This window comes from Pseudorasbora parva, chromosome 15, assembly GCF_024679245.1.
Source record: "Pseudorasbora parva isolate DD20220531a chromosome 15, ASM2467924v1, whole genome shotgun sequence".
Taxonomy (NCBI): domain Eukaryota; kingdom Metazoa; phylum Chordata; class Actinopteri; order Cypriniformes; family Gobionidae; genus Pseudorasbora; species Pseudorasbora parva.
The window spans coordinates 33,929,144-33,951,851 of NC_090186.1; the positions used below are offsets into that span (position 1 = coordinate 33,929,144).

The 22,708-nt window shown below is 38.0% G+C and overlaps 2 protein-coding genes across 6 annotated transcripts in view; one reads left to right on the forward strand and one right to left on the reverse strand.

The window, feature by feature from the left end:
• Positions 1-2,288: 2,288 nt before the first annotated feature.
• Positions 2,289-8,499, reverse strand: LOC137041055 (spermatogenesis-associated serine-rich protein 1). Its single transcript, XM_067416980.1, has 7 exons — positions 8,480-8,499; positions 6,623-6,745; positions 5,705-5,829; positions 5,332-5,499; positions 4,811-4,916; positions 3,351-3,413; positions 2,289-2,412 (listed from the first exon to the last, which is right to left on the reverse strand). The coding sequence occupies exons 1-7, from the start codon at positions 8,497-8,499 to the stop codon at positions 2,289-2,291; spliced, it is 729 nt and encodes a 242-aa protein (XP_067273081.1).
• The window catches only part of cnih3 (cornichon family AMPA receptor auxiliary protein 3), a 50,495-nt gene continuing 36,155 nt past the window's right edge, over positions 8,369-22,708 (forward strand). For 3 of the 5 annotated variants that reach the window (XM_067417838.1, XM_067417839.1, XM_067417837.1), the window contains exons 1-2: positions 8,369-8,940; positions 17,629-17,697. In XM_067417838.1, the coding sequence (XP_067273939.1) occupies positions 8,863-8,940; positions 17,629-17,697 (147 nt within the window). In that variant the 5' untranslated portion in view covers positions 8,369-8,862. The remainder of the gene's footprint in view (positions 8,941-17,628; positions 17,698-22,708) is intronic. The other 2 variants (XM_067417841.1, XM_067417840.1) reach the window with 1 other exon arrangement.

Sequence of the window (22,708 nt, forward strand, 5' to 3'; positions counted from 1 at the left end):
CGTAGAGTGGTTGAACTCCTCAATCAGCTGGCGTTACCCGTTGCTATTTTTACCACAACGCAACTCGAAAATTGTTTCAGAGTTAAACAAAACAAATGAATTGCTTTGTAATTGTACTTAAAACACACTCAAACATACATGTGCACACAAACTCACCTACACAAGTCACAAACAGATCGGCGGGCGCGCACACACACCTGACTGCTCTGTCTCAATCGCATGCATCATCACCAAAACATCCTGCCTCTCTTCCTCACGTTACTTTATCCCATCGTCCTACCTAGATATTTCCCTCTGCTGGTCACATTAGGTATTATAGTTAATCTACTATCAACAGTCTATCTAGGGAACAGGATGTGTTGAACAGGATATCAACACAGGGAATAGATTGAGGGTTATGTATGCGCGCGCAGTGCGTGCGTGCGTGTGTGTGTGTGTTCGCGCCGATCTGTTGGGGTGTGTGTGTGTTCGCGCCGATCTGTTGGGGTGTGTGTGTGTGTGTGTGTGTGTGTGTGTGTGTGTGTGTGTGTGTGTTCGCGCCGATCTGTTGGGGTGTGTGTGAGAGTCTGTGTGAGAGAGAGAGTTTGTGTGCACATGTATGTTTGAGTGCGTGAAGTCGGACAGCTGTTTGTAAATCGGCTTTACTCGTTATTGCGGTGGAACGTGAGACTGAATGAATGCACTCGAACATGCACTGGTGTCGGACAACACTACAAATGTCCGTCCCTTCAAATAATGCCCTATTTAAGGGTATAGGGTCGATTTCAGATTCAGCCCCTGTCGTGGAGACTGAGCAGCCCAACATCTCGATTGAGACAGAGCCTGTCGTGTGCGCGCCCGCCGATCTGTTTGTGACTTGTGTAGGTGAGTTTGTGTGCACATGTATGTTTGAGTGTGTTTTAAGTATAATTACAAAGGAATTCATTGGTTTTGTTTAACTCTGAAACAATTTTCGAGTTGCGTTGTGGTAAAAATAGCTACGGGTAATGCCAGCTGATTGAGGAGTTCAACCACTCTACGTCATCAACCTAGAACGCAAACAAAATGGCGCCGCCCATGGTCCAAATATAAAATCGATTTTTAAAATAACGTAGATCTTTCATGGGTTTTCTACTACATAATTCAGTAAGAGACATCATTTATGTTATATTAAGCCATACAAGTCTCAACACCAGGGGATCCCTTTAAAGTGAGGGGTGAGTGGTTGCAATTTGCAACCTTACCACTAGATGTTGCTAAAATGTACACAGTGCACCTTTTTAAAGGGGTAATTCAGCGCTGGGAAGATGAATCTGTACTTAAACTGGGTCATTAATTTAGTAGAAATGTGAAATTATTTTTGAATTCGGTGCTTTCTAGACTGAGAAAAGACAGAAAACGTATTTTTGTCTAATGGGGATGAAAGACAATGCTTTTGAAAGGAATGCTTTGCTGCCCTACGAGGCCACTCCCAAAGCCACCGCTACTAGATTATTAGATCACTTTGACTTTCCCACCGCGACCGTGTTCATTTTCATAAAATTAGTTCAGTTAGGGTGCTTTCACATCTCTAGTTCGGTTCATTTGGTCCGAACCAAGGGCAAACAATTATACATTGTTGCATTTTTCTGATTTTTTGTTTCCTTTTCACACCACACTGATTGCTTTGGTCCGAACCAGTTGAAACGAACCAAAACGCAGGCACGTGACAACATCCACATCACTCATTGGCCATGGCGTATTTCCTAAACTGCTTTTCGATTGGTCAGAATTTACGTGTGGGAAAATTCCAACAGGAGAGGCAAAGCCAGCAAACTATAAAAACACTATGGAGAGACGACTGCGCGGGCCAGTTTTGTCCCTGGCCATAATCTACTACACAGTGTGTATTTACCACAGTATGCAAACAAAACATTTCTATAATGAAGCGCGGATGCAACATGAAAACAACGTTAAAAATGTGGAAATAGCTCCCTCTGCTGGCTGTAGTCTTTAGCATCTGGCCAAAAATGTAGTATTCCAAAAATACTACAATCATTCGAATATACTTCAGAGTTTCTACTGATACAAAGCCATATGCTAATCGCTGAAGTAACCCTTTAAGGAAAATCTAGCTGATGGATAAATAAGGCAAATATTGCTTCAGTCTAACCATAAATAAACCATAAATATTGTAAGATATTCTCAATGGAAAGACAAGAGTTGGTGTTAAATGAAAGACACTGAGAAAAGAGACACTCTAAAGAGAAAACAATAGAAACTCATAAGAACAATAAAAATATGCAAGCATGGTTTTAACACCTTCCAAATTAAGTGTCCTGCAAAACTGTCCTTTCATAGATGTCTAGTGCTGGCCTCCAACTGCTCAAACTCTGGACTTCAAGAATGTCCTCCTCTCGCAGACGACTTCTATGTTTCTCTGCATATGATGGACTGTAAAAATATACAGCATCTTAAAGGGACAGTTCACCCAAAAATGAAAATTCTGTCATTAATTACTTCTCATGTCATTCCAACCCCGTAAGACTTTTGTTCATCTTCGAAAGGCAAATGAAAATCTTTTTAATAAAATCTGAGAGCTTCCCGTCCCTCCATTGACAGCTATGCAACTACCACTCTGATGCTTCAAAAAGTTAACAAAGAGAACGTAAAACTAATTAAGTGGTTTAGTTTGATCGCTTTATATGATGAAAAGATCACATATCATGACACACTGTAAACAGAAGCTCAACTAAACCTGCTTGACATGCAAGTAGGGGTGTGCAATATATATTGTCTGTGATAAAAAACATTTTTTGGCAATTTCCCACACCCCTACGTGCAAGGGCAGACGCCTTGCGGAAGCTCAAACGTGCTGCGCAACATGAGAATGAACTTTGTTGGTTCTCACACGTCAAGCGAACATGCTTGACGTCATGTCTTCCGTTTACAACAACTGATGTATTAATTGATGAATGCTTATATGTGAATTAAAGCCTAAATTCAATCTGTTCATTATATAAAGCGATCGTGTCTCTTCAGAAAATTTTGGACTAAACTAATCACATGGATTAGTTTTACAATCTCTTTATGAACTTTTTGAAGCGTCAGTTGCGTAGCTGTCAATGGAGGGACAGAAAGCTCTGATTTCATCAAAAAGATCTTCATTTGTGCTCTGAAGATGAACGAAAGTTTTACCATTCTAAAATGACATGAGGGTGAGTAGTTAATGAAAGATTTCATTTTTGGGTGAACCATTTTAAAAATTACATATTTCTTATCAGCCATGAAACTGTATTTTGCATTATTGCATTAAAAATTACACTATATTTAGCTGCTTGTTCATCTATACCAGTGACTAAATAAATAAATAAATAAATTGCTTTACCTACCTGATGTCTTTTGGTGGGGACTTTAGGTGAATAAATGATTTGACTGTGGCAAAAGACCCAAACCTGGAGTAATATATGAATAAACATGTAAGATAGATTCACTCATTTAACTGGTGTGTCCTTTTTTATGAGGTTATGATCTATGTCTATGCTCTTACTTTGAAGTTCTCTCTCTTTGCTCTTGTCTTCAGAATGTTTCTTGTTAATTTGTCTTGTTAAGGTCCTTGTGTATTTATAGCCCTTGTCTTTGGGTGTGTTAATTTGCCCTATAGTTTGCTGTATATTATATGATAACAAGTGAGAGTCCAAATTGTAGAGTGTGTGTCTGTTATGCGTCTGTGGGATACGATCAGAAAGAGGCTCGTGCCAATAACACGAAAGGTGATTGGCTGCAATATAAGTGGCATGCTTGCCTAATTTGTAGTTGTAATAGAGCGAACACTAGTTGGTCTAGCGAAAGAAAGAACTACAAACACCACGGAACAAACACACACACACACACACACACGTGCGTGCGTGCTGCGGGAGGTGAGAGCGTTTCAATGAGGTAGCGTTACATGGACGTAGGAAAATTAAGACTATTTAAGACCTAGAACGCAATGCTTCCGCGAATTTAAGACTTTTTAAGGCCTTATATTTTGATTCTGAAATTTAATACTTTTTAATACTTTTTAAGACTCCGCGGGGACCCTGTTAGTGCATTTTGAATGTGAAATTAACTGCTGTGCAAAGATGAAAGTTGCACACAACAATCTAACATGCAGGGTTTTTTTTAAATATGGACTACTGAAGAAGAAAAAAATATTGCAAAAAGGAAATCTTACCTGACATGACATCTTTATTTGCGATCTCACGCCACAGTTCTGCTTTCGCCACACAGTTGACATAACGTTAACATTTTCCCGTAGTGTGATACTAAGCTGGCCTTTGCTGGATCATGCTGATCAGTTTGTCTTCACTTGCCTCGGTCTACACAGCCATATATATTAACATGTGTTAACATGTATCGTAATGAGGAATATAATCAAATGAGACGACACCTTTCTTTTACTATCTATGGAGGAGACAGGCGTTCTGTGTTCCCTCTTGACTCTGTCGTTTACTTGCTTCGTCACTTCCGTTTTATTTTCTCGTGCACTGGTTCGCTAGCTGAACAGCAAATCAGAACGATCATATGTCCCGACTGACCGACATGCCGCGACGCCGATTTAACATGTCGAATCGGCTGAAAAACAGCCGACGAGGACCAACGCCAGCCGACGGCGTGGAACTGTGTGGAACACACCGAGGAAACTTAGTTGGCCGACGCACAAAAACTGCCCGACGGCCGACCGTCGGCTTGGTGTGTTCCGGCCTTTAAATTTTAGTGGGGAGCTTTAAGATATTATACTTCCCTTGATAGATATGGCAAACTTTTTGGTCTATCTTTCTGCCTCTAAGCAATGCATGTTGGTTCTTACCCAAAAGTGGTCCTGCATAGAGTTGATTCATATTTGTGAAAGCCAGGGCTGTACTCCGGCGCTCGAAATGGCCTGACCTTTGTTAATGGGTAGTTGCTGCATTTGCCTGTGAAAAAAAAGTTCAGAATGTCTCTCAGGCTACAAATGTTTCAAACTATGTATATTCCTTGTTAAAAAAACGAAAACAAAATCCCAGCATATGCTGGTTACGTATGTTTTGACGCATGTCGGCTGGGTTGAGCTGTTTATCCTGGTGTTTAGTTGGTCATGAGCTAGTTTAACTTTAAGCTGGTCCTGAGCTGGAGTTTCTTAGGACCAGCTTAAACCAGCTCAAACCAGCTGCCATGCTTCAAAATATACCTTACCTCAAAAGAAAAATAAATACAAATGACCCAAGATCAAAAATCTAAATCAACATCAGGCACACTAATGTACACATAAATAGTTACACTTTCTCTGTATAAATGCTTGGGAACAGCAACTGTAAGTAACATTATTAGCATTGATAATATTGCTCTTACCCTGCTTTTTCCTCCCTATGGATGATTCCAGGGAGTTTTCTGAAATGCATCTCATGCTTCTCGTATGATTAATGCCATCCGTGAAACATCTCTTTCCAGTGTGATAGGTCTTGGGCTGTCCAAAGTTTGGATAAAAGCTCCACTCGGACTCAGATATCGTATTAGCCTCTAAATGGACATGCCGATAAATATAAAGATTTTGAAATATTATCTTGGGATCTAACAACAAATTTCAAAGAAAGAAGTAAAAGTTTCTTTGATGTTACAGATTATACCCTATTAAAAACATAGGAACATTTCCATATACGACTACCACCCATAGAGATTCTTTCATTAACTTGAACAGATTTCTGCTGAGTAAGGCCTAACTCACGTGGAAAGGATCTCATGAGTTTCCTTTCATCTGGAAACTTTATGTCTTTGATGTGCGGAAACGGGGCGTCGCTGTATCGAGGCTCAGGTATCCAGCGCAAACGGGATTTCCAGTCTAGATCACATCTGAAACCATAGGCATTGGCATCACATTAATTTAGAAGAAAAACACCTAAGCATACGAGAAAAGGACACATTGACATTTTGTTTGACTTGAACATTTTAAATACTGACAATCAGTGTTGGGTTAAACTAGTTAAGTAATTAGATACTGAACCTCTTGAAAAGTAAAGTAAGGGATTACTTATTTTTTTGTGTAATTTAATTACAGTTACTTCACAAGTAATTGAACTAAATACAGTATATAAACTTTAGAACAATTATATAATACAATAGTGGAATTAACATCAAAATGTAAAGTCTAACTTTAAAAATATATGTTATCTATCCTTCTTTGTTATACTTTGGTCAGCTAATAAAAAAATTGTTTTATATTATGTATTTAAATGAAATAAAATATCTCGAGGTTGGATTTGGAAAGTAATTAGTCAAAAGTAATTAAATACTTTTTGGAGAGAGTAATGTGTAGCCTACAGTAATCTAATTACACTACTGAAGATGTAATTATTAATACAATTTTTTAGAGTAACTTACCCAACACTGCTGACAATGGCCAAAGATCACAAGTATATCACAATTAGCTATATTTTTTAACCCCAGAGCTTTAAAATCAAGAACCAAGATTGTCCCACTCAAAAAAATCAGTTTAATTCACAATTCAGCTTATGCAATAAAACTTTAAAACTTTGCATCCACTGCTTCAAATACTAAGGGAAAACTTGAAAAGATGTCATTCAGAAGAAACTTCAGCTTTGATTTAATACTTAATGGGTAAGAAATTGATGTATGAAATACTTACTCAGTAAGAACAGGTTCAACATGTTTAATGTGAGGCTTAAAATCCTGCTCTTTCCCAAAACTCCAAAATGAGTCACTGACATCAGTGTCTTTCTTAATATCCACATATGACTGTGACATTTCACTGTAAGTGACAAGAGAAAAAAAAACAGTTATGGAGTAGATTTTCAGAAATAGTTACAATTAAATATTTACACATTTACAAGAGCAAAAAAAAAAATGATATATATATATATATATATATATATATATATATATATATATATATATATATATATATATATATATATATATATATATATATTGCACAAAGTCATGATTTCAACATGTCTGCCACCATGACGACCAGTTGCTGCTGATTGTGAAGACTTCATGTGTGAGTTTACATGAAATAAAAAAAAAATATTTTCATTTTTTAATGAGAAACGTTAATAAAAACAGTTAAGTGTTACTTTATGTAAATGTGAGCAAATGTTACAATGAAAGTCAATAAAAAAAAAATACTTTCTCTCACTTGGCTTGAATAAATATTTTGTAGTAGGCTAGCTAAATAAATTGACCAGTATTAAATGGACTAATATTTTCTGGATACCTACCTCCTGTCCATTATATGCAAATGTCACGAAACAAGGAACTTTGTACCGAGAATTCGAGGCTGTAGATTAAACAACTGTAATAATCCGTTGCCCGGAGAACATAAACAAAACTGACAATACCAGTTTACCGGCTTTACAAATGCACGTACTGTAATCGAGGGTAGCTATTTATATGTTCAGTTATTTACTTACTTGCTTGCGGATATATGCAGCATAATGTATTCATGCGGTAATTATGTCGATCAATTTGTTTTGGTACATTGCAAAATATAAAAACAGTATTTGATTTCTGACTTTATCATGTCGAAACGCAAGATGGCGCAAGAAAATAATTAAATCCTAAAGGCTACTTGGAGTTAATAGTCTAATATAGGCCTAAAGCATGTTAAATGTATACAAATATATAATATATAAAAATACGGGGGAATAGCCTAATATAGGCCTATTTTATTTTATTTTTTTTAAAGGTATCATTGCCTTCTGATGAAAATTTGTCACTAGTAGCCTATGAACTGATTCTTAACTAAACAAATTTGGGGGGAGGGGGAGGGGGTTGGGGGGGGGGGGGGTAGTATGTGACCTATCAAGTATAGCTTAATTACTTAAATGAAGTGGGTATATATCTAAAAAAACAAAAACAAAAAACACCTGAGCGAGTGTTGTGTCTAAACTCAATGCAGATGAAAAATATGGAAAATGGACTGTCAGGATGTGGACTTTGATAGCCATACTCATTTTATAAATATCTGAAGGTGTTATTTATAGCTGTGAAACCTTATAAAAGAGGAATATTTTTAAAATGAACCTCTTCCTTCTGAGGACATTTTGATTCTTTAAAAGATAAACTGCTATAGATTATATTGCTGTTTATAGCCATGAAGTCGGCAATCCTACATGTGTCGACAGATTAGGCGTAGTGATTGATACAGTCATAACTGTGATCAAATGTAATTGTACATTGAATCATTGTATTATTTAATTTAAAGTAATTCATTTCAACGTGTAGCTAAATGTCGCTGTTTAAATAAAGTATAGGCAAGTAACGTGGGGCATGCGTTGACCCAGTGTAGAGAGAGAGAGAGAGAGAGAGAGAGAGAGAGAGAGAGAGAGAGAGAGAGAGAGAGAGAGAGAGAGAGAGAGAGAGAGAGAGAGCTCTTTAAAATCCACCTGTTAGCCAGCATATTCTTGCGCCTTCGGTTTGGGAAGGTGAACTGATCTTGTCAGTGCATTAACTCAAAGTTCTGCATTTCCCAAGTCCTCACCGGCCGCACACAATCTCCATCTTTAACGGACTATCACTGCCGACGACACCATATGGGAAAATGTTAATGCATCATTTGCTCAACCGTCCACAAATGCCTTGATCTCGCAGAGACTTCGCTTGACTGCTGCAACTCGCGCAATATATCGACGCACCGCTGGACTTTTTCTTCTTAATATTTGTTTTTTATTCATTCGTGAATATGGCAAAGCGATCGCAGTGAACTGTAGACGAGGTTTGCAACACATTGTTGCAAATATTTTGATGAAGAACATGATGCTCTCCCCCTCGCGTGCCCCGTAACTGCTTCCATTCATTCACTTCTGTTTGGCGCTGAGCACCGTCTTCTCTCCTGGAGATTTTCCTTCCAGTTTCCTCTCAATTATGTTCACTTTCGCTGCCTTTTGCTATATGCTTTCCCTTGTCCTCTGCGCTTCTCTCATCTTCTTCGCGATCTGGCATGTAAGTGTTTGCATCTTTGACGTGCTTTGTGAAAATGTATTTCTGCAGGATGGCATGCATGTGTTAGGGCAGGGGTTGCTGTCTCAGACAAAACTGTCCATCACCTGATCAAAGCCTCCCTGACATTACGAATGTCTCAGACATGTCTTACATCACCAAATTAAGTGATCATTTGGGTGTAAATAGATTGTGCAATTCAGACTTGGGTGACAGCATTGGCGCATATCCTGGCTTGGTGGCAGCAGCTTGTGTCAGGGAAGTCTTTTGCACACCTTTCTTGGGTATTCCCACTGCTCTAATGACCAAAACACATTTGTGGGTTGTTTTAGATCCCTTTTTATCCATATGGGTTACATTTCAAGAGATACATGTCTGCGTTAAACCCCATTACAGTTCAACTGTACTAGCCACATTTCAGGCAGCAGTTTGCGCCTGACCTGTTTCGATGTCACTGTCCTTTATGTCTGTGCACTTTATGCAAGGTGTAACACTTTTGTTTCCTTGAGGAAAGCTGCATTAAAGCACTCGCTCACATTCACAGCACTGCGAGTCTGCTCTAGATTTGGGTCAGCACAGTCGTTTGCCCTAGGCTTGCTTTTGCATAGCAACAGACATTATAGCCCTAAGGGTTAAATAAGGGGTAATTATAAGCACATCACATTTGACCCAGACCTTTTAGTAAGACCTCATTAAACTCAATATATTTCCAATATTCCTGAAAGAAGTTCCTTTTATTTGTCAGCCATCGCACTAGGGAGGCAGGAATGCCGTCCTCAGCGGTTTCAGCTTTTTAATCTTTAATAGACTTAATTCGATCTCCTCACAATGGGAAAATCCTGACACGTCGACCCCCTTTCACATCTGCTAAACAAAATGGTTACACTTTAGGTTCTGATTGTAGGTTAGTGTAGTCTACGGTGTGTTTTGATGCAGTTTTTGTGTTGAATGCACTGGATATATTCATGTCCTTTTAGGTCACCCAGACATCAAAGAGAGCAGCACCTGATTTAAAAAGAACCCATTATTATGAAGTCATGGTTTTTGAATTCCTGGAGATATAGAAATGATGAATATGTTTGCAGCTAACAACAATCATTTCTTTACAATTGTACCCAAGGGTACAATTAGGTTTGTTGAAACCGGACTCAGAACATTGATAAGTGTCCTTCAGCCTTAAGTGATATATATATATATATATATATATATATATATATATATATATATATATATATATATATATATATATATATATATATATATATAGTTCAATAATGCACACAAATTCTTATTTATATATACATTGATCAATTCTCAATGGCTGATGGCACCACACACATGCACCCAATCCCAAGAGACCATCTTGAGCTGTAGTGTGAAAAGCAGCAGACAGGGACAAAAGCCTATAAAGTACATATCACGCTTTTAAGAGCCCTCTACAAAGGCACTGGCAATACATATATCATTTGTGATTTATTTATTGCTTGCAAGAAGTTTTATTTGGTTAAAATACCTTGTTGTAAAAAAGTTTGGGGTAGATTTTTTTTAATTTGTTACATTGACAGTAACAACTTGAACATATTTCTATTTCAAATAAATACTGTTCTTTTGAACTTTCTATTCATCAAATCATTTGAAAAAGGGAATCATGGTTTACACAGTATATTAGGCAGCAATTTCGATGATGATGATAGTTGGGGGGGTAGCAAAACAGCTTATTAGAATGATATCTGAATGATCATGTGACTCTGAAGTCTGGAGTAATCATAAGGAAAATTCAGATGTGCCATTAAACGTTATTGTAATGACATTTTACGTTTCAGAATATTAATAAAATCTTACTGTCCCCACACTTTTGAACAGTAGTGTAGTTGGCTACTTTTGTATGGCCATCAAATGAAAGGCTCCTTGTCCCCAAAATGGTGTAGTTACAAGCAGGTGCCAACCTCGCTATTAAAGAAACTATATCCAATCAGAAAATGATTTCAGGTTTGTTGACTTTAGGTAATCTGATAAGAGAGAGAAGGGGAATCCTACACTCTTAGAAGAAAAGGTTCTATCGGCGTTACATATATTGAACCCCTAAAACGTTTTATATAAAACCCTTTTTAAGTGCCAAAAGGGTTCGTTCTTGTCAATATAGAACCTTTTTAGCATAAAGGGTTCTTTCCAAAGAGCCTTTTAGGGGTTCCAAATATGTAGCGCTGACAGAACCTTTTAAGGTTCTATATAGAATCTTTTCTTCTAAGAGTGGTTGTGGTTAAAAAAAACAATAAAGTTAAATTCTTGAAATCTGCTACAGCATCTTTTCAATTTAAAATAAGTTTCTAATTCAGGGTTGAGCAACATCAGTCCTGAGTGCTGCTGTCCAGCAGAGTTTAGCTCCAACCCTGAAAAAAAAAAAATTATCCTGCATGTAGCCTGCATGAGGGGCCAGATTTATGAGACTTCCGCCAATGCAAACCCTCTTTTGGCATTCAAGACACGCAGTGATAAATTAGCGCTGAAAAGGCATGGACAGAGTTATCTTTGCAGCTGACCTTAATGCATATGTATTAAGTTTCAATTTCAATTTCAGACTCAACATTTATGGGAGGAGATTATTTAAATGAATCATTTCCAAAGGTTTGCGCTCATCAATTTACTGGTGTTCCCCCCATTATTTACCACCCAAAAAAGCACCAGACGCTAACGGGTAGATTTAGCATTAGAATTCCCCTTTTTAGCGCTAATTTGCCCTGTTAAAATCTGGCCCTTAGAATGAAATCAGACAATAAATTATAGATTACGTCATTTGTGTCTATAGGTTCATCTCGAGTGCAATGTAGTAAAAGAATGCTTATGCGCGCAGACTCGTAGTTTTTCTTACAAAGTGACATTGCCAACTGTCTGGCATGCGTAATACAGCGTTATTGGTCATTTTCGAGGATCCATGAGAATGGGGATCATTTTGCTAACGTTGTCATATATACAAAGAAATGTTATGAGCTTGTTCAGGTGTGTTTGATCAGGTTGAACTAAACTCTGCAGGACATCGGCCCACCAGGACCGACATTGCCCATCCCTGGTCTAATGTATTCACTAATTGTGGCACAAAACAGAATGGAAGAAGAAATGCAATGTTTTCAAACATAGCTAAGTCTATCTCTTGTTATCTTAACTTAGATTCGGAGCAAAGCAGAATCTGTCTGTTGTCCTTTTCAAAGAAATCCCGTTTAACAGTCTGAAGGGAATCCTAATCTGCATATTTCCTCTTGTGTGTTATTCTACATCTGAGGGGAAAGGATCCCCACATTAGCTTAACTAATTCAGAGAGTCCCTCAGCAGATGTTTCGAGTACACTTTCACAGCCAGTGGAAACCAACACATTAGTGCCCACAAAATGCCTGCCAAAGATGCACAGTTTAGAACAGTATTTAACAGATTATCTGTGAGTGCAGTGGTGCGTTCATCTGTGAACGGTTGAATGTATTATTGAGATGTATAGTGCTCGTCCTAATTGTGGACGTTTAATTCAGTAATCCTGCAAACTACTACAACAAGCTCTTGTTCGACATAAAAGGGCACCTTTATTATGCTAGAAGGTGAACTTGCACATACAGTACTAACCTGACTTCAATAAAATCACTTCGCCTGAAAAAGCTTCTTTGCTATAATGACTAGCTTTTCACTTACATCCATGTTCGCAAAACAACCCTGAACAGGCTCATTAGAAAAACATGTTGACATTTCTGCAAAATGATATGTTGCTTCTGGCACATTTTGCGACACATTCAAAATAAAATGTACAGTGAGTGATGCTAAAAAGATTGTTTAGCTTTATATATTTTATTACAGTGATTGTGTTGTATATATCATGAATGTTCAGAAATGAAATGTTTGGTCGTTGAATGCTCTATCACATTTGAAAATAAAATACCACCTACACTAAACCCTACCTTAAACCTAACTGATTGTGTTTTGTGATTTTTGAAGTAATCATGCCATTTTAGCTTGCTTCTACAAGTCTTTTAGCTATTTTATTTTGAATGTGATTCACAGCGCTCTGTAGCAGGGGATCTACCAAGCTAATTTACTACATCAGAAAAGCAATACATATGGAGCTGGTTATGCGATATAAACATCAAATAGTATATGTTTACAAATATATGGTAAAAGATGCACTATGGACAAGTGTTTTGAGGTCATAATAACAAGGAACTGCTCAAAAATAAGTGTTTATTAGTTGATGATCTGCCCCTGTAATCATAATTTGTGTGAAAAGGAATAAAATTCAATTTTATAAAATAATTTTAACAGGAATTTGCAGAGAATTTTATACACTGTATTGCCAAAAACTTTGGGACACCTGCCTTTACATGCACATGAACTTTAATTATGTCCCATTCTTAATGCGTAGGGTTTAATCAACCCGATCACACATAAATGCGTATAAATAGTGTGCAATGTCGTGGAATGTATACGCCAAAACTCATTTTGGCGTGCATATGATACGCTGTTTTTCGCGTGCATATGATACGCACTTTATGGCGTATATATGACACGCGCTTGGGTAGGTTTAGGGTAGCGGGGCGTATATATGACACGCGCTTGGGTAGGTTTAGGGTGGTGGGGTGGGGGGTTCGTATGTATTATACGCCATAAAATGCGTCTCATATGCACGCGAAAAACCACGTGCCATAGACACGCCAAAATGAGTTTTGGCGTATACATTCCACGACATTGCACACTCGTACTATTTATACGCATTTTTGTGAGAATACGCTGGGTTTAATATGGAGTTTGCCCACCCATTGCAGTTATAACAGCTTCAACTCTTCTGGGAATGCTTTCCACAAGGTTTAGGAGTGTGTTTATGGGAATTTTTTACCATTCTTCTAAACGCATTTGTAAGGTCAGGTATTGATGTCAGATGAGAAGGTCTCGCTCGCCATCTCCGCTCTAATGCATCCCAAAGTTATTCTATCAAGTTGAGGTCAAGACAGGCCAGTCAAGTTCCTCCACACCAAACTCACTCATCCATGTCTTTATGGACTTGTGCTTTGTGCACATGTTTGAACAGGAAGGGGCCATCGCCAAACTGTTCCCTCAAAGTTGGGAGCATGAAATTGTCCAAATGTCTTGGTATGCTGAAGAGAGGTGCTTTCAAGGGGACATGCCAAACCCCTGAAAATCAACCCCACACCATAACCCCCCTCCACCAAACTTTACACTTAGCACAATGCAGTCAGGCAAGTACCGTTCTCCTAGCAACTGCCAAACCCAGACACGTCCATCATATTGCCAGACAGAGAAGCGTGATTCATCACAGAGAACATGTCACCACTGCTCTAGAGTCCAGTGTCATGTGCTTTACACCACTGCATCTGACATTTTGCAGTGCACTTGGTGATGTAAGGCTTGGATGCAGCTGCTCAGCCACAGAAACCCATTCCATGAAGCTCTCTATGAACTGTTCTTGAGCTAATTGTAAGGCCATATGAAGTTTGGAGGTCTGTAGCTACTGACTCTGCAGAAAGTTGCCGACTTCTGCACACTATGCACCTCAGCATGGGCTGACCCCGCTCTGTGATTTTATGTGGCCTACCACTTTGTGGCTGAGTTGCTGTTGTTCCCAATTGCTTACACTTTGTTAAAACACCACTAACAGTAGACCATGCAATATTTAATAGTGAGGAAATTTCACGAATGGACTTATTGCACAGGTGGCAACCTATCAAGGCACCACGCTTGAATTCACTGAGCTCCTGAGAGCTGCCCATTCTTTCACAAATGTTTCTAGAAGCAGTCTGCATTGCCTTGTGCTAGATTGTATAGACCTTTGGCCATGGAAGTAATTGGAACACCTGAATTCAATGATTTGGAGGGGCGTCGCAATACTTTTGGCAATATAGTGTAGGTACGTGTTTGGAGTTTTGCATAAATATATGTAGAGGCACGTTTCCAATGAGATGATGGTTTTGTCATTTACTGTAGCTTACGTGAGCTAGGGAAGGTCTCTAACAGAAAAATCATGGCTAATACCACTAAGAGGATTTGTAAAGTTAATACTAACACAATTCTGGAAATAATAGGTATGGGGGTCAGTGTTTGAAAATGAGGTGATGGAGAGGTCAAGCATGTTAATAATTGTAGACAGTACAGCAGGCAATCCAGCAACAATCTGTTATTTCTCACAGCCTGATTCCTTCTTACTGACAGCAAAACAATATGTTATAATCATGGATAAATATGTGTTTATGAAGAAATCAATCCTAATCAGTTTAAAGATCTGCACTGAAGCAGGCTACTGAGCAACAATTTCCATTCTGAGCATCACATAAGTATGTTTACATACAGTACAGTTCAGTCAGCTTAGCACTTTTCACAAACATAATCCCCAAATGGATATACTGATGCCACATAGGGAACAAAACAGCAATGTTTCCACATGGATGCATTATGCACATGTTACATTCTTTGTTGGTTTTCTTTTTTAGCAACATTGCTTTGTGAATTCACTTTGCATGCACAGTAAAAGCATGCAACTTATGCAGGGACTTTTTGAATTTCTTACCACTGTGATTAAAATTCACATGCTGCTGTCAGGTTTAAACCTGGCCTTATTTTAAATGAACCTTTCAAGTGTTTTTATGCTTCATCAACATTTAGAGAAGTGTTCAGTTATTTATATGTCACTTGTGTTGTGTAGTTTCTATGGTTCAGTGATCCCCGTTTCGTGGGGCAAATCTTAATGGGATTATTAAAGGATGGCCAGATTTAAAAGCGTGTATTTAATGCATTTTTTTTTTTTTGTTATGTAGCAGTTATACCTCACATATGCTCATCTGACAGCCAAGTACAAAAACAATCAAAATCAAACTCTTTAACTCTCATGTCGACTACAGAATTGAGAGAGCATATACTACGAGAGAGGCAGTGTAGGAAGTGAGGGCAATTTGTTCTGTAACAGGGGAAATAAGCCTGCCTAATTTGATCTAACTTTAATTTAGGCTTCTCTTGCCTTGTGCATGTGCTATAGCCATGAGGCACCACAAGACACTTTTTGCTATAATGCTCTTACTAAAGGGGATCATTTTATATGTATTGGCAATCTGTAAAAGTTTTGACAAAACAAGGACTACTTAAAACTCTATTCTTCTTTTTGCTGAAGTTTATATATATATATGTTGATTTTTGTTGGTTTAACTTAAAAAATTAAGTAACCTGGTTGCCTTAAAATGTTAAGTTTATTGAAATTAAAAATTTAAGTTTTATTTGTTTAATAAATAAAAACTCAAATTATTATTGTATCTGAACCACATAAAAATGTGATAAATCATAAAAACAGCACTATTTAGCATGTTTCACCGCGTCATCAGAAATAAAACACACAATTACCCAATATGCTTACAAAATCTTTTAATAATATTTTAATAAAGGTTGTCGAATCTCAAAAATTGTTCATTGTATTAACTCAAAATTTTAATTTCAATGAACTCAAAATTTTAAGGCAACCAGGTAACTTTTTTTCTAAATAATTTTTTACAGTGTATATATAAATTCAGTGACCGCAACTGATTATTTCGTTACCAGTTCCACAGATTTTTACATTCACTTAATTTCCCTCTTCAAAGTATTACTTGAATTGTTATTTCACGAGTTCACACTTACATCAATTAAGTAGAGTAAAGATTATGCGTATTTGACGTGCTGTCCAGGGGAGGGCTCCGGGCTCTGATTTTTGCCCGAACCCAGAGTATCCCCCCCCGTGATAAAGATAGTCTATAACTAGACTAATGTTTTATGGATTGCTTTGGCATCTGATGAGAGTTTATTAAATTAAAGTGAGGAGATGGGGTGGGTGGAGGGATGCTAAAATAAAAATGGTCAACGAGAGAAGGTAAATCTGTTGTATAAATACACCTTTTATCATTGATTAGATTGATTAGCTTACCATGCTCCACTTGTGTTTAATTGGTTTTAATTATCTGACGTGCTCCACTTGTTAATTAGGTTTGATTAGCTGACGGCTCCGGTGTTTAATTATCTGTCTGTGCTCCTCCCGAAATTAGTTAATAAAACTTCACTTGTTAGTAGACCCAACTTGACTCTCCAACTTTAAAACATTTTTTTGCCAAGTTTGCTCAACTAGTTTTATAGTTGATTAACGAAAATGGTTTAATCACGATTATTTTTGGGGAATCATAACTAGAAAATGATTTTGAATTATTTATTATTTTAATCATTAATAGTTTTATAATGTGTTTACCAAAATGATTACCTGGTGTCGACCAATCACACAAAAACATAAATGAAAACTCATTAGCATTTATTTCATAATCTAAATTATACAATTTACATACAATCATACAGGCTAAAATGCTCTAGTTGAATTTACCATTGACATTAACCATTCTGAATGTTGACTGGATTTGAAAATAACCCTTCATTTAATCTTTTCCCATATATCTTTGCTAAATATATGTTCTCTTAACTAAGCCTAAGCAAGAATATTAATTTAACTAAGATAGTTTTGCTCTTCCGTTGTATAACCCAGCTCTACTTTATACCCATGAGATGCTGATATAATGGAGGATAAATCTGAACAAAGTAAGCATGTATCCTTGAAGATCGCGCCAACGTTGCAAATCCGTGCGTCTAGCCTAATGATAATGATCGTGTTTCTTTTTTTTTTCTTTGGGTTTTCAGATAACAGCCTTTGATGAGCTTCAGGCAGACTTCAAGGTGCCGATCGATCAGGGCAATCCACTACACGCGGTAAGTCATGCAAATAATGGACTTGATCATTTGATTCATTGCCCTTTCCTCCACTGAATGAGATTGTATTTGTGTGTGTGTGTGTGTGGGGGGGGGGGGGGGGGGGGTATTTGTTTATGGTGGGAATATATTTTAGCAAGCCCTCTGATCTTTTGCAGGCACCAGGTGTGTTGCCTACCCCAAACTCTGAAACATTTCCTGTCATCTGCAGCATTGCATGAATAATCCATAGAGCAGCTGTCTATGTGTTGTCTTTCCTCTGCTGGAGGCCCTGGCAGCTTTAATCTTGCTAATTAATTCAAACTGAGGCAACTTTTCCAGCTTTTTGGTTATACCAACTGTTATCCAAAAGTTTAGAAAAACATTGTCATTCTAGATGCCAGCATTGCAGAATAATTCACATGTGTGCGCTTGATACCTTGCCAGGCTATGTTGTGACAGAAAACAAATCAAGAGGCTGAGGCGAATGCAGATATTTTTGGTCTTTTGGACTTTTGAGTCAAAGTCTCACTCAGAACAGGGCACTGTGATGTGTAGACAAATTATCTGAGTCACGTATCTGTTCTGCACAAGACTTCTGTAGTCTAATTTATTGCTGTCTTCCCAACAAAGTGTCAAAGAGATGCATGCTCTATATGTCACCCACCCCTCTGTCAGACTGGAGGGAACTATGGAGGATCTGAAAGGTGGGGGGTGATGAAAGATTGATGGCCTCCTAGCTGATCTCAGCACCCAGTCAAGTCAATCTCACACCCTGCCTGGCTAATTGGTGGCTCCTGTCAGTCTTCAGCTGGAAGGAAGTCAGGACTTCATCCTGTGATTCTCGTTGGAGGTCCCTTTATGACTCTAGTCTACACAGTAGTGCTGCAGGCACTGTGTTCAGTTCCTCAGGCCCCTTTTACACCTGGTATTAATGTGCTTTTCACATCCAGATGTTTCTTAATTAGTATTTATTTAGGCCTGAGAATTAATTCACGCAATTAATACAGAATTGGGCTAAGATACATTTTTTTTTACCCCAGTTTACTGTCGCTAGGGTTATACCACAGACTGTAAAAAAAATATGGACGTGTAGTGTCCGTGACGTCACCCATAGGATTCCGACAAGCCGTTCTGAAGCTTAAAGTAGGGTCGAACAGATCTTGCTAGGGCGTCATCGCGTGTCACTCCCAGATAACAGAAAATGAGCAAAAGGTGGGGATGTGGGCGGAGCTTATGTGACGCAATTACTATAGACGGCGGATAAATGGCTATCCACCTGTCACTCAACGTAACCACGCCCTTAATTATGCAGAATTTTAAGGCTTTATATAATGTAAACAAATGAGTTATAAAAAAATCCACCCCCTCACAATTGTCATGAAGGTCAAAATTAGCCGTATAGACCAAACCCTCAATTTATAACAGGCTGTAAACATATTTTTTTTCTGCTCTAAAGTTTGGGAATTTTAACATGGGGCTTAATGAGATTCTGCTCCCTTCTGGAGGCTGTCCCTAGTGGCCAGTCGATGAATAGCAGTTTACATTACTTCTGTATTGGCTTCGAGAGATCGCAGGAGGTTGCCGCTTGGGTTACTCGCCTAAAGGATTATTAGGAACACCTGTTTAATTTCTCATTAATGCAGATATCTAATCAGCCAATCACATGGCAGTTGCTTCAATGCATTTAGGGGTGTGGTCCTGGTCAAGGCATTCTCCTGAACTCCAAACTGAATGTCAGAATGGGAAAGAAAGGTTAATTTAAGCAATTTTGGCATGGTTGTTGGTGCCAGACGGGGCGGTCTGAGTATTTCACATTCTGCTCAGTTTCTGGGATTTTCACGCACAGCCCTTTCTAGGGTTTACAAAGAATGGTGTGAAAAGGGAAAAACATCCAGTATGCGGCAGTCCTGTGGGCGAAAATGCCTTGTTGATGCTAGAGGTCAGAGGAGAATGGCCTGCTGATTCAAGCTGATAGAAGAGCAACTTTGACTGAAATAACCACTCGTTACAACCGAGGTATGCAGCAAAGCATTTGTGAAGCCACAACACGCACAACCTTGAGGCGGATGGGCTCCAACAGCAGAAGACCCCACCGGGTACCACTCATCTCCACTACAAACAGGAAAAAGAGGCTACAATTTGCACACGCTCACCAAAACTGGACAGTTGAAGACTGGAAAAATGTTGCTTGGTCTGATGAGTCTCGATTTCTGTTGAGACATTCAGATGGTAGAGTCAGAATTTGGAGTAAACAGAATGAGAACATGGATCCATCATGCCTTGCTACCACTGTTCAGGCTGGTGGTGTAATGGTCTGGGGAATGTTTTCTTGGGACACTTTAGGCCCCTTAGTGCCAATTGGTCATCGTTTAAATGCCACGGCCTACCTGAGCATTGTTTCTGATCATGTCCATCCCTTTATGACCACCATGTATCCTCTGATGGCTACTTCCAGCAGAATAATGCACCATATCACAAAGCTCAAATCATTTCAAATTGGTTTCTTGAACATGACAATGAGTTCACTCTACTAAAATGGCCCCCACAGTCAGATCTCAACCCAATAGAGCATCTTTGGGATGTGGTGGAACGGGAGCTTCGTGCCCTGGATGTGCATCCCACAAATCTCCATCAACTCCAAGATGCTATCCTATGTATATGGACTAACATTTCTAAAGAATGCTTTCAGCACCTTGTTGAATCAGTGCCACGTATAATTAAGGCAGCTCTGAAGGTGAAAGGGGGTCAAACACAGTATTAGTATGGTGTTCCTAATAATCCTTCAGGTGAGTTTATGCTATTTGTGTTGAAGCAGGATGGTATGCATGTACCCTATTAAAGGGTTAGTTCACACAAAAATGAAATTTATGTAATTAATGACTCACCCTAATGTCATCCCACACCCGTAAGACCACTGTCAGAACAAAATTTGAACTAGATTGAGCTTGATAATGACTAATTTTTCAACATTAACCCTGTTCTTGAACTGAATTTGAACTAGATTAAGCTGGATAATGACTAACTTTGCAACATTACACTGTTCTTGAACTGAATTTGAATTAACATTGAACATTTAACATTAAGGCTGAATAATGACACAATTGTCGAGATGCTAATAGCTGAATTAAACTCAGCTTTGAGATTTATTGAAGTGAATTGAAACAATGTTGAAGTAAACTGAACTTAATAATGACACTTATCTTCTGTAGAGCTAATTATGGCTAAAATTGAATTAGTTCGATAACTACTGAATTTAAAAATGTTATTTTCCTGTTTATTGAAGTGAAAATAATATGAAATTGTTGTTGATTTGACTTTAATTTGAGGATTCAATGTGCAATTATTATTACAGATTTTAATGTGGGATGCAGTTGAGATTAATGAATTAATGAATCACAACCCTAGTATTGTTGTCTTAATATTCAGTTAATAATATAAAAACATACTTAACAAGAACTTTCCAAAATTGCTAAGGATATTAGCATAAGACAGAATACATCTTGAATTAAATGTTGTTGTTTTTTACCCCATTAGGCAATTTTTAAAGCATAAAACAAACGCAGGGAGGTTAAAACGTTTTAAACTTTAAAGTTTCTGATAACTTAAAGAGCAGGAGCTAGCAGAACCGTCACATTTAGCTGCCCTTGACTGCCGCTGCCCGTCTAATTCTGTGAAGGCATTCAAGACATAATTCTCCAGCAATTAAACACTTCTGATGCTATTCATTTATAAGATGCTCTAATAATCCTTGATGTGTTTTCTTTATGTGTCGAAACGAGGCATCTTTCATGTTAACGTTATGAGCTCATTAGACAGAATTTGTATCTGCTGTGCTTCCTGATGTGCACATACTTTTAATATTTTATGATGCTAATGTTCTAGACCACTCTTGTGGCTGATTCCAATGTAAATCAACACTAAATTAGAGCTATCATTATGTTGCTTGCATGGCAAGAGTTGATCAAGATGTTTGTCAGCATGCAAATTACCTATCCAACACATCAGCCCAGTTTTTTTTTATATGTATACTTTCATAGACACATAATCTAAACCAACATAAGGCTATAGTTGTTTGTGTTTTTTTCAGTATGTGTGATCCCTGTGAATCAAACACATAACGTTGACGGTGCTTTACCAGTTGAGCTACAGGAGCATTGCTAAAACATTAGCTAACTGTCTAATTCAGAGCGTATGGTAACAATATTACCTACCACATCCGCCTTAGTAGAGGTCGCACAACCCTCCTCAGGGCCCACTTTGAATTGGATACGGATGGTCCCTTTGGGGTCAAATAGCATCTGTTACTCTCCATACCACTCAATTAGCTGCATGAGCTGAGCAGCAAGTCTGGCCATTTTACTCTGGCATTGAAACATTAAACTGGAGAGAAAAGAGAGAGCAAGAGAGAAATGAAGGGTGTTTCAACAGACACAGCAGTAGTAGTTTTTATTTTTTCTAAACATCTCTTATATTTTTGCTTGGGTGGAAGCTCAAAAAAACTGGTTTTGTTTTGATTCAGATTCAGGTCCCATATTTTACATTAAACAAGTCATATATTAATATAATTTATATTAAAAAAAATTGACAATTTTGGTTTGCAAAATCTCAATGGAAGTGAAGCCCTATTTAATGTAATTTAGTTCATATTTTAGTATCCTTTTTTTCTTTTGCTTGTTTTGTTTGTGATTTTTAGGTATCAGGGCATGCCAAGCTAAAGTGACCAAAATAATTTGAGTTTGTTCATAAGCTCAGCTTTTGATCACATCTGTTCATGCTCTTTTCTATTCCATGGTTATTGTTGTGCTGAATATTATTTTCACATCAGAGATTCAGACTCAGTTCTGCTGTGTTTGCATTTGTACCTCCGTCAAGGATTACCCATTTGTACGTTGCGGATTTCATTCTCAAGAACGTTATATTCTCACTGCTTTATTGACTCTCTGTCCTGTGTTTAATATATTGTTTACACTGTATAGCAGCACTTGTCAAGCAGAATTTGTGCTGACGGATATTTCAAAGGGAGCCGAGT

Bases quoted from the DNA above. Each gene is read 5' to 3' on its own strand.
- LOC137041055 (XM_067416980.1), bottom strand. From the start codon at position 8,499: ATGGAGATTGTGTGCGGCCG. The intron at 4,917-5,331 runs GTAAGAGCAATA...TTTTTTTCACAG, and splicing joins CATAGGGAGGAAAAAGCAGG to GCAAATGCAGCAACTACCCA. The intron at 2,413-3,350 runs GTAGGTAAAGCA...ATATTTTTACAG, and splicing joins TCCCCACCAAAAGACATCAG to TCCATCATATGCAGAGAAAC.